Source organism: Chrysemys picta, unplaced genomic scaffold (genome assembly GCF_011386835.1).
Source record: "Chrysemys picta bellii isolate R12L10 unplaced genomic scaffold, ASM1138683v2 scaf94, whole genome shotgun sequence".
Classification (NCBI taxonomy): domain Eukaryota; kingdom Metazoa; phylum Chordata; order Testudines; family Emydidae; genus Chrysemys; species Chrysemys picta.
This window is the reverse complement of record NW_027052801.1, coordinates 60,482-72,679: the sequence shown is the minus strand read 5'-3', so window position 1 is coordinate 72,679 and position 12,198 is coordinate 60,482. Positions and strand designations below refer to the sequence as shown.

The 12,198-nt window shown below is 51.9% G+C and overlaps 1 protein-coding gene across 1 annotated transcript; it reads right to left on the bottom strand.

Annotated features, from left to right (window-relative positions):
* Window positions 1-8,247: 8,247 nt before the first annotated feature.
* LOC135977990 (RING finger protein 112-like) lies at window positions 8,248-9,627 on the bottom strand. Its single transcript, XM_065579113.1, has 2 exons — window positions 8,800-9,627; window positions 8,248-8,505 (listed from the first exon to the last, which is right to left on the bottom strand). The coding sequence occupies exons 1-2, from the start codon at window positions 9,046-9,048 to the stop codon at window positions 8,248-8,250; spliced, it is 507 nt and encodes a 168-aa protein (XP_065435185.1). The 5' UTR covers window positions 9,049-9,627.
* Between the last annotated feature and the right edge of the window lie 2,571 nt (window positions 9,628-12,198).

Below are 12,198 nucleotides of genomic sequence, written 5' to 3'. Positions count from 1 at the left end.
CCATCAAGCAGGCTAGGCAGAGCTAATCTCAGCTTGTCTGGGATGTCACCCAGAAGCACAGCATAAGTTTGCCATACAGACAGTATAGAGCCAATATTCATAACTTTAACTACAAAACTGATACACACATATAGACAGCATAATCATAACCAGTAAACCATAACCTTGTCCTAGACACCCCATTTGACCCCCTTCATACAAGATTTGGGTGCCACTACAGGACCTTGGTTGCAACAATGATCTAGACGATCCCAGTTTATGTCAATAACGTCACACCTACTCTTAAATATCTCCAGAGATGGAGATTCCACAACCTCCCTAGGCAATTTATTCCAGTGTTTAACCACCCTAACAGTTAGGAACTTTTTCCTAATGTCCAACCTAGACCTCCCTTGCTGCAGTTTAAACCCATTGCTTCTGGTTCTATCCTTAGAGGCTAAGGTGAACAAGTTTTCTCCCTCCTCCTTATGACAGCCTTTTAAATACCTGAAAACTGCTATCATGTCCCCTCTCAGTCTTCTCTTTTCCAAACTAAACAAACCCAATTCTTTCAGCCTTCCTTCATAGGTCATGTTCTCAAGACCTTTAATCATTCTTGTTGCTCTTCTCTGGACCCGCTCCAATTTCTCCACATCTATTTTAAAATGCGGTGCCCAGAACTGGACACAATACTCCAGCTGAGGCCTAACCAGAGCAGAGTAGAGCGGAAGAATGACTTCTCGTGTCTTGCTCACAACACACCTGTTAATACATCCCAGAATCATGTTTGCTTTTTTTGCAACAGCATCACACTGTTGACTCATATTTAGCTTGTGGTCCACTATAAGCCCTAGATCCCTTTCTGCCGTACTCCTTCCTAGACAGTCTCTTCCCATTCTGTATGTGTGAAACTGATTTTTCCTTCCTAGGTGGAGCACTTTGCATTTGTCTTTGTTAAACTTCATCCTGTTTACCTCAGCCCATTTCTCCAATTTGTCCAGATCATTTTGAATTATGACCCTGTCCTCCAAAGCAGTTGCAATCCCTCCCAGTTTGGTATCATCCGCAAACTTAATAAGCGTACTTTCTATGCCAATATCTAAGTCGTTGATGAAGATATTGAACAGCGCCGGTCCCAAAACAGACCCCCTGCGGTACCCCACTCGTTATGCCTTTCCAGCAGGATTGGGAACCATTAATAACAACTCTCTGAGTACGGTTATCCAGCCAGTTATGCACCCACCTTATAGTAGCCCCATCTAAATTGTATTTGCCTAGTTTATCGATAAGAATATCATGCGAGACTGTATCAAATGCCTTACTAAAGTCTAGGTATACCACATCCGCAGCTTCACCCTTATCCACAAGGCTCGTTATCCTATCAAAGAAAGTTATCAGATTGGTTTGGCATGATTTGTTCTTCACAAATCCATGCTGGCTGTTCCCTATCACCTTACCACCTTCCAAGTGTTTGCAGATGATTTCCTTAATTACTTGCTCCATTATCTTCCCTGGCACAGAAGTTAAACTAACTGGTCTGTAGTTTCCTGGGTTGTTTTTATTTCCCTTTTTATAGATGGGCACTATATTTGCCCTTTTCCAGTCTTCTGGAATCTCTCCCGTCTCCCATGATTTTCCAAAGATAATAGCTAGAGGCTCAGATACCTCCTCTATTAGCTCCTTGAGTATTCTAGGATGCATTTCATCAGGCCCTGGTGACTTGCAGGCATCTAACTTTTCTAAGTGATTTTTAACTTGTTCTTTGTTTATTTTATCTGCTAAACCTACCCCCTTCCCATTAGCATTCACTATGTTAGGCATTCCTTCAGACTTCTCGGTGAAGACCGAAACAAAGAAGTCATTAAGCATCTCTGCCATTTCCAAGTTTCCTGTTACTGTTTCTCCCTCTTCACTAAGCAGTGGGCCTACCCTGTCTTTGGTTTTCCTCTTGCTTCTAATGTATTGATAAAAAGTCTTCTTGTTTCCCTTTATTCCCGTAGCTAGTTTGAGCTCATTTTGTGCCTTTGCCTTTCTAATCTTGCCCCTGCAAGTTGTTTGTGTGTTGTTTGCCTATATTCATCCTTTGTAATCTGTCCTAGTTTCCATTTTTTATATGACTCCTTTTTATTTTTTAGATCATGCAAGATCTCGTGGTTAAGCCAAGGTGGTCTTTTGCCACATTTTCTATCTTTCCTAACCAGCGGAATAGCTTGCTTTTGGGCCCTTAATAGTGTCCCTTTGAAAAACTGCCAACTCTCCTCAGTTGTTTTTCCCCTCAGTCTTGATTCCCATGGGACCTTACCTATCAGCTCTCTGATCTTACCAAAATCTGCCTTCCTGAAATCCATTGTCTCTATTTTGCTGTTCTCCCTTCTACCCTTCCTTAGAATTGCAAACTCTATGATTTCATGATCACTTTCACCCAGGTTGCCTTCTACTTTCAAATTCTCAACGAGTTCCTCCCTATTTGTTAAAATCAAGTCTAGAACAGCTTCCCCCCAGTAGCTTTTTCAACCTTCTGGAATAAAAAGTTGTCTCCAATGCAGTCCAAGAATTTGTTGGATAGTCTGTGCCCCGCTGTGTTATTTTCCCAACATATATCCGGATAGTTGAAGTCCCCCAACATCACAGCAAGGGCCACATTAGCATCACCCCTGTGGAGGGGGCTGGTTCTCCGGCTGGGTCTCTGGGGGTTCCCTTATCTCTCAGGGGCTGGGGTCAGGGAGCCCCAATCAGGACATTTTGCAGGGGCTGTGGTGGTGCCCCCTCCTGGCCTACTGCAACTGGCTAATGGCAGGAGGATCTGGGGTGAGAATAAACTGAAACTGTTGGTTTGGGATTTGGGGGTGTTCTAACCTCCCTAACCTCTTAGGATTGTTTTAAAATCAGTGGGGAAATGAGAGGAAATGCCCCCAAATTGTCCCCTCTACACACGCACTGAATCAGGGGAGGAGAAAATATTTAAAACAAACATAAAGTATGAAAATCAATTTTTCTTCCACTTGTTGAAAATGAAAACCAAAAAAACTTGTGACCGAGGGATGCAGGGGGTGGCTCGGAGCACAGGATCTACGCCCATGTTATTTATCTACTGAGGTCGATGGGATCTGGGCTGGATTCTGATCTCGGTGACCCGGCTGTAAATCAGTCAACCTCTGTGTCCTTTTGTAATCTCGCAAAATTACCTGTTGTAAGTTTGTTTTTATCTATCCCCAAACATCCTCATATCTATCTATCCCCTGCATACAGAGGTTCCCAGTGCTGACGGCTGGGACAGACCCTTACCCAGAGTGAGGTGTGATGGTTTCTTCCCACTATCTGCCTCCCGCAGCAGGGGCTCCAAATCTGAACCCCCTGCCCTCCTCTCCAGCTCATTCCCCTGACCTGGGGTGTTGGTGCCTGTCTTGTTCTGGGCCATCTTCTGTCCAAACCAGGCCCACGGCCAGTGCCCAACCCCCCCAATCAGGCCAAAGACCCCGGCCCCAATCCCAATGGCCACTGCTTCCTGAGAGGGGAGAAGATGAGGGTCTCTTACCATCTGGCGTCCCTGCCCTGCTCCTGGTGAACTGAGTGCCAGGGTGGGGCAATAGATAGCACCGGGTGCCGCTCGCCCTCAGGGCTTCCAACACCAGGGGCTGCTCAGCAGAGACCTCCAGGTCCTGCGGGAGTCAAAGCAACATTTGTGGCCGTCAGCAGGGAATCAGACCCGCTGTGGAAACGTTCAGCTCCGCCCCAAAGTTTGCTGTTTCCATGAACACACGTGGTATCTGATCATTACCTGTGTGATTTCTCCAAGATACTCCTGCCCCGCGTCCGCGCCGTAGGCTCCAGAGAGCTGCCAATCTCGCACCAACAGGTCCAGGCGCTGCAACAGAGAGCACAGGAGAAGGGTCACACTGGGGCTGGGGGCACAGAGAGGAGACCAGAGCTGGAAGCTGTTGTCCAACCCAGCCACGGACACTGAGACCCTGGACATGACGTGGGTGTGGAGGGAGAACAATGGACTGGCTGTTTCTTTGTCCAGCATCTGGCACAATGGGGTCTGGGTCTAGGACGGGGGCTCTGAGGTGCTCTGGCAATAGAGACAGTAAATAGGAATAGTAAGAATCAGGTGGGATAACAGGACTGGTGGGGGGTGGAACAAGCATTATATCCTCATATGGGGGGTGATGGGAAACAAGGATCCACCTGGATTGGGGCCAGATTGCAGGTCCCTCCAACCTCCTTCGCAACCTGAATAAACATCTGAGATGCAGAAAGAGAAAGAGAAAGAGAGAGAGAGAGAGAGCGAGCAACATTTTTCCATCTTGAACAAACCATCCCCGCACATGTGACCAATCAAGATTGGCAATGCAAAATAAATGAGTGAAATAAATGCCACTGAAACTAAAGGGATCCCAGACAACATTCAGTGGAAACTGATCATTGAAGAGAGAAAAATTGACAAAATGAAGAGAGAAAACATCATTTCAAACAACAATAACTCAACACCAGTAATCAAAGATATAAAAGCAATAACTGAATTCAGAAAACCCAATAGTGGTTCTAGAAAAGCAGTCACAGAAGACACAGAAAGCCAAAAATCAAACTCATCAAGCCAACAATTGGAGACCAAAAAGAAATAATGAAAAGAAGAAAACTAGTCATTGGAATCAGAAAACCAATGATTGAAACCAGAAAAGCAGTGAAATAAATCACACAATCACTTAACAAAATCAACACACTAATAATTAATGCCAGAAACCAATGGTCAAAAATAGAAAACCAGCATTTATCAAAGTCAGAAAAACAGTAATCAAAGCAACTTATGGGGAATTAACGTCTGAAAGCCAACAATAAAAAATAAGTATTTGAAATAAGAAAACCAGTAGTCAAAGAGTCAAAACCAGCAATGCAAGTCAGAAAACCAGATATCAAAGTCAAAATACTGTACCCCAAAGTGAAAGACAGAAAACCAGTAATCAATATCAGAAAAGCAATAACTGAATGCAGAAGTCCAATCATCAAAGCCAGAAAAGTAGTCATGAAAATCAGAAAACCAATAGCCAAAACAGAAAACCAATAATTGAAGTATGAAAACCAGATCAAGGTCACAAAACCAAGTCAAAGTTAGAAAATGAATAGTCAAAGACAGAAACCAATAGTATAAAGAAGCAATAAGTGAACAGCAGAAATGAAAAAAAAGTTTAAACACTCCAAATATATCAAGAAAAATTAAAAGCCGGTAATCAGTAGAGAGACACTAATAAATGAAGCTCTGTAAACAAACACTGAAATCTTGTAACCAATAAACAAAAAGCAGAAAACCAATAATGAACCGCTCCCCTCAAACCAGTGAGATCAAAATCTGACAATCAAAGAATGAAACCCAATAAATGAAATGGGAGTGGTGATAACTAAAGCCACAAAACTGACAAGCATGGACCAAAACACAATGAACGAGAACTGAAAACCAAAGGCTGAAAATCATAGATCGAAACCTGAGAAACAATGAGTGGAACCCAAAAACGTGCAGAGAGAAACCCAAGAAATGCTAACATTTGGCTGTTCTTTGATAGTGGAAATTGGCATGAAAACATTCTGATTTTGTCAGCTTTCCATTTTTCAACAAAACTTTTATTTTCCATCTCCCCACATGGTCACTATGAAATCAACTGACAACTAATGGTGGGTACGAAATAACAAACAGCTAATAGCCAGTAGTGACTCACAAATAATCAATAACTGGCAGCTATTAATGAATATAAAATAACCAATTATACAAGTTAGTTAATTGGCTAAGTGAAGTAAAAGGCCTAAAAGACAACCGGATGGCATTTCTCTTTGTCTGTATCGTGATCACTTTTTGAGACCACATCTGATCAATTCCCAAATTTCAGGGGACACGCTGGGCAACAGTTGAGAGAACGCTACTGACTTGGGGGCGGGGGAAATTGGAAAACGGGAAAGCCCAATTTCCATTTAGATCTGGTGAGTAGCATCAGCAGCCAATGAGCCAATCACTCTGGGGAAGGAAGGTAGCAGGGACTTCTGGGTGCTGAGCAGGGAGAATGGGGGGCACATAGACCCCTGGCACGGGGGGAGGGGGAATGAAGCACACACAGAGGTGGGGCTGGGGGATGGGACATAGGTTTAGGGTTAGGGCTGGTTGGGAAGATTCCAATGGAACATTTTTCCCATCACAAACCCTTAACTAACGCAGAGCGATGCATGGTGCCCAGGGCTGGCTCCTGCCCATCCAGACTCAGTGTCTGGGTGCAGGGCATGTGCAGGTGGCTCCTGCCCCATATGGGGCACAGGCAGAGAGCAGGGCTGGGTGCCACAGGTATATTGGAGCGCAAGCCCAAGAAGGCCGAGGTACGGTTGGGCGGGCATTTCCCTTAACTCTGCTGGCCCTGGTTTGGCTGAGCACGACATTCTGGCTGGGCACGTTCTGTGAGAAATGCTGATTTCTGGGGGCATCTGTATCTGGGCTACCCCTTGCTCCATGGTGGCACGGTGCCAGGGCCACTGAGAGGGCGGGGAAGGGCGATCAGCAAGGGCGGATCGGCTAAACAGGGCCGACGAGAAGGGGGGAAACCTGGGCTCCAGACCCCGTTCCGGACCGCTGGGTCCTGGGCCCCCTTTCGGACCGCCAGGTCCCGGTAATTTGTACCGGTTCCCCCCCTCATCAGCCCTGGTTCCACCCACCTCAGCTCTGGGTCACCAAAGCTACCACAAGGCTACCTGACCCTCCCGGAGACCTGAGTCTGCAGGAGCATTTCAGATCACTTAGGGGAGTGAACCGGGACACAAAAGTCTCTTCTCCACCAGCCCCCCAGCAGGTCCAGCACTCAGCAGTGAGAACCAGAGCTAATCGGTTAATGACAAATAGCCACCAGGTCATGATAAAGAACCAGAAATATGACAGTCACTAATATTTGATTAATTACTGCTCACGTATTACTGTTCAGACTCATTGCTCGAATCCCAGCCTGGGGCAAGATCTCTGGGACTTTCTAAACATCAATAACAGCCTCTAGACTGCCCCCCTCCAATCCCTACATCACCCAGGATCTTGGGTCCCCCCAGCAGAGACCTGGCTGGCAGGTCCGTGTCAGTAGAGCTGTGTGTATCCTCTGCCCCACCCACCTCCAAATAATCTGCCTCCGCCTGCTTAAACGTACTGGAAATGTTAAAGATCTGGAAAATAATAATAAGAAAAGGTGAGCCCCCCTGCCAACCCCACACCTCACCCCACCGCAGCACAGCCCCCCTGCTGGCCCCCTCACCCCGCTCCCCACAGCACGGCACCCCCTGCAGAGCCCTCAGTCCAATCCCCCGCAGCACAGCTCCCCCACCCAGTAGGAGCTGAGCAATATGCCCAACACAGAGAGCTTGATGCTGGTCTCCATGCGGCGCTGCAGGTCCAGGGAGTCTGTAGGGAACTACAGGGCTGGGACCTTATCCCCATCTGCCCATTTCTTTCCCCCCCTCCTCCAGTCCCTCCCGTCCCCCTGCCCCTGCACAGGACTTTACCCCCTCCAGACTCCCCCATTCCCCCCCCCCCACTATTCCAGTCCCCTGCTCCCCTTAGAATCTTCCCCCCACATCACCCTCATTCCCCTCCCCTACTGCCGCATCCCCCATTCCCCTGCCGGCTTCCCTGCCCCACTCACCCTCCTCCCCTGGGCTTGGACCCAGAGGGGCTGGTCCCACATCCACACGCCCCTCGTCACGGTCGCTGTCCCATTGCGACACTCAACCCCCCCCCAGGGCCTCGTCGTCTCAGCCCATCCATGACGCATCCACAGCCTCCTGTAGGGGGTGACCAGGGCAAGGTCAGAAGGGAACGGGGATTGGGTCTGGCATTTTCAGGGGGCAGGGTGGTGGGACACTGGGGGAGGAGGTGGAATTCTAAAGGTCTGGGGGTGGGGTTACAGCTGGAGGATGGGACCAGTGGTACATGGGGAGGGGCCATGGCTGGAGGGTGGGGCCTGTGCTGCAGGGGGAGGGGCCCTGATTGAAGGATGGGGTCTGTGGTGCAGGGGGAGGGGCCACGACCAGAGGGTGGGGCCTGTGGTGCACGGGGAGGGGCCATGGCTGCAGGGTGGGGCCTCAGTTGCTCTGCCCTGGGCCTGGTACAGCGGGAGGGCCCTGCCTGGGGAGAGGGGACCTTTGCTGTAAGGGGCATGGCCAGTCGTGGAGGGGGAGGGGGCCCTTGCCGAGGTGGGTGGGGTTTGTGTTGCAAGGGGCAGGGCCCTGGCTGGGGTGGGTGGGGTCTCTGGTTCAGGCCATGGGGCTATAGCTGGGGCTCCTGTCCCCACTCACCGGGCTCTGGAGCCGGCGCAGCTGGAAGTTCATCAGGAAGGATTTTCCCCGGCGCTGCTCCCTGATGATGGACACCAGGCAGACGGGGGCGTCCCCCACCCCACCCTGCTCCAGGCAGAGGCTCAGGGCCTCCTCGTACAGGATCAGGCTGCCTTTGTCATCCAGACGAACCAGCTGCACCGGGCGCCCCGGCTCTGGCTGAGCCCCCGGCCCCTGCTGCAGGGACAGAGCAGGGTCAGAGCTCGGACCCCATCCCAGAGCCAGCCAATCCCTGCTTCTGGATGAGAGCCCCGTGCCCCATTCCCATCCCCTGAACCAACTAGTCCCTGCCCCTCAGATCAGATCCTCTTGAGCCATTTCCACCCCTCGTGAGCCATCCAGTCCCCTGCCCTCCAAATCAGAGGTTGCGCCCCCTAGAGAGGAAAGGCCCCGTGTCCCATTCCCCACCCCCTGATCCAGCCAGTCCCCGCCCTGCGCCCCTTTCCCCTGATTCAGCCTGTCTGGTCTCACCAGCTCCATCTCTTCCCGCAGGGGCTCTGTGATTTTCTTCACCAGGGCTCTCAGCCACGTGTCTGGGGTCATCCTGTCCCTGGAGCAGGGAGTCCGGCACTCGGGGCACTGGTAGCCCTGGGCCGAGACCCCGCGCCAGTGAGCCACGAGGCAGCCCTGGCAGAAGTTGTGGCTGCACTCGATGGAGACGGGGTCGTCCAAGACATCCAGGCAGATGGAGCAGGTGACGTCCTCCCGGAGTTGATCCATCTCTCTAGACCCACTGAGTGGGGGAAACCTACTGGGTCAGGACCTGGCACCCGGAGCAGTAGGGCTCTGCTGGAGGACGGCTGATCTCTAGCCCAGGTGTGCCCCTTCCTGGCAGCAGAGTCTGGGGAGGAGCGAGAGAACATGGGAATATTTCTGTGAACAAGCTGTGTGACTCAGTTTACCTGCCCACTTTGTGTCCCTGTCCACCGGGCAGCACCAGAGCGAGAAGACGGATTCCAAGAAGTCATGGCGGAGATTGGTAGATTCCCAGGCCAGGAGGGACCAAGGCTGAGCTCCTGGATAACAGACCAGAGAACTGCCCCCAGTTAATTCCTGTTTGAACGAGAGCAGATCTCTTAGAAACACATCCCACCTCGAGGGAGAATCCACCGCACTCCTTGGTACATTGTTCCCATGGTTAATTCCCCTCCCTGGTAAACACGGATATCTTCTTTCCAGGCTGAATGTGTCCAGCTTCAACTTCCAGCCATGTGGTCACGTTAGAGCTTTCTCTGCTAGCCTGAAGAGCCCATTATTAAATATTTGATCCCCGCGTAGGTGCTTCTAGACTGGAGCAAGTCACCCTGGGAGGAGGGAGCTTCTCTTTGGAAAGCTAAATAGCTTGAGCTCCTGGGGTCTATCACTCCAGGCCACGTTTTATAATCCTTTAACCATTCGCGTGGCCCCCCTCTGCCCCCTCTCCAATATATTCACATCCTTCTTGGACTGCTCCGGAACTGGACACAGGACCCCAGCAGCGGTCGCCCCAGCGCCAAATCCAGAGGTAAACTGACCTCTCTGCTCCTATGCGCGATTCCCCTGTTTGGGCATCCTTAGCGCCTTTGACCACAGTGTCGCACGGGGGCTCACGTCCAGCTGATTATCCCCCATGGCCCCCTGCACTCTGTCAGCGTCTCTGCGTCCCTGGAGAGACACCCACTCCCCCACCCCCCACCGGGCTGGGAGCATGGCCGACGCTCTTTGGCTGTATCACAGCACGTGTTGTTGGCTTGTGCCCAGCCTACCCTAGCGCTGGGGCTGTTGGTGACACTGGACTTTTCTCTGCTGCCTACGGCCTGGCAGACGCCATGTGCCAGGGGTTAATCACTGGCAGTGCCACGCCCAGCAGGGGCACAAGCCTCTGAGAGGAGTTGGATCTCAGTCAGACTCGCTGCCGAGGGCAGCTGGGGAGACACAAGGGCTCCTGGAGCCCGAGTCCGGGAGGCACCGAGCTCGGCCTTAGGAAAGGCCACGCTCAGGGCCTAACAAGGAAATAGCTTCCTTCTCATCATGCAGTGAGCTGGGTGCTGACTGGCCGAGCTTTCCTCCAGCTGGCGTGAGAGCAAATTCACCCTCTCACCCCCACAGAGCCCTGGGCATTGGGTGGGGGAAACTGAGGCACAGAAAGGGGATAGAACATGCCCTGGCCCAACCCCACTCCCCTAACGCTGGGCTCTAGTCCTGGAGCACAAAAGTCTCCTCTTTTTCTGCTGGAGACTCCCCAGTTTCCCACCCTGGGATCCCTCCCAGCCACCGATGGGCCCCAAAGGGGACCGGCTCTATCTGTCCTACCATCAGTGATGTCTCCTGAGCAAGCACCAGGGCCAGCCCAATTCGTTTTTTCATCCTAAGTGGACACTCCCTCCCCCCCCCATCAAGATAGAAAATGGGAATTTTGTTTCCCTCCCTCTTTGGACGAAATCTATCAGCCAGCCCCCTAAAAAAGAGGGGTTCTATATATTTGCTTGCTGGTCTTTGTGGCAAGGGCTGGAAAAGCGTCTCCAAAGACCGGCAAGCAAATATATAGAACCCCTCGTTTTTGTGTGTGTGTGTGTGTGGGGGGGTGAACATCTGAGGGGCCGGCTCTCCTTCCATAGATTAGCTTGTGCCTGTAAATGTCCCGATCGCGGCTAACGCAAAACAAGCCACTGTTCTAGGGGATTCCACAGGCCCAAGGGTTTGCCCGGGTTTTAGCTGGTTGAACTGGTCAGAGTTTGACAGTGTTTCAAATCACGCCATGAGCCAGACATAGCGTTGGGGGTAGATTAGCCGCTGTCTGAGCCTATCTTTCTGCTGGACAGAGGGCAAGGTCCGAACTGACCCTGTCCCACCCCGCCACCCCCAGCTGCAGGGAATTTCCGCCCCACAGAGAGCCAGGACTTATCATGTGACTTGGCAATGCCCTAGCACAGTTAGGGAGGGTGAAACATGGGGAACAAGCAGGGACGATCCTGCCCCATGGGTGGGGAATAGACTGCGGGGGTACAATCCTGCAACCTGGGGGAATAGAGCAGAGGTAGGGTTACCATTCGTCCGGATTTACCCGGACATGTCCTCCTTTTTGTGCTAAAAATAGCGTCCGGGGGGAATTTGTAAATAACTCAAAATGTCCGGGATTTCCCCCCTCCCCCGGCAGAGCAGAGCGAGCAGCTGGGAGGGCTGCAGGAAAGTCCCGGGCTGGACTCCGGAGCAGCTGTAGAGGAGCCGGATCCGCCCTGCATTCTGAGCCGGCAGCTCTCCCCTGCAGCCCGGTCCAGCAGCACTGTGCAGGGCCAGGGACCGGGTTTTGTTGTGCTGGGGAGCGCAGACACGTGTCCGGCTCGCACAGAGCCCAACACCCTGTTCTGAGCAGCAGGGTAAGGGGGCCAGGGGGCAGGAGAAGGGGCAGGGAGGTTCTGGAGGGGGCAGTCAAGAAACGGGGGGGGGCTTTTTGGGGGTAGTGGAGAAAGTTTTGGGCAGTCAGGGTACAGGTAGGGGGTAGGATCCTGGGGGGCAGTTGGGGGGGGTCTTAGGAGGGGGCAGTTAGGGGACAAGGTACAGGGAGTCTTAGGTAGGGGGTGGGGTTCTGGAGGGCAGTTAGGAGCAGGGGTCCCAGGAGCGGCAGTCAGGGGACAAGGAGCGGAGGGGGGTGGGGGGCTGGGAGTTCTGGGGGGGAGCTGTCAGGGGGCAGGAGTGGGGAGAGGGATCGGAGCAGTCAGGGGACAGGGAGCAGAGGGGTTTAGATAGGTTGGGAGTTCTGGGGGGGGCTGTCAGGGGGTGGGGAGTGGTTGGATGGGGCGTGGGAGTCCCAGGGGTCTGTCTGGGGGTGGGGGTGTGGATAAGGGTTGGGGCAGTCAGGGGACAAGAGGCAGGGAGGCTTAGATAGGGAGT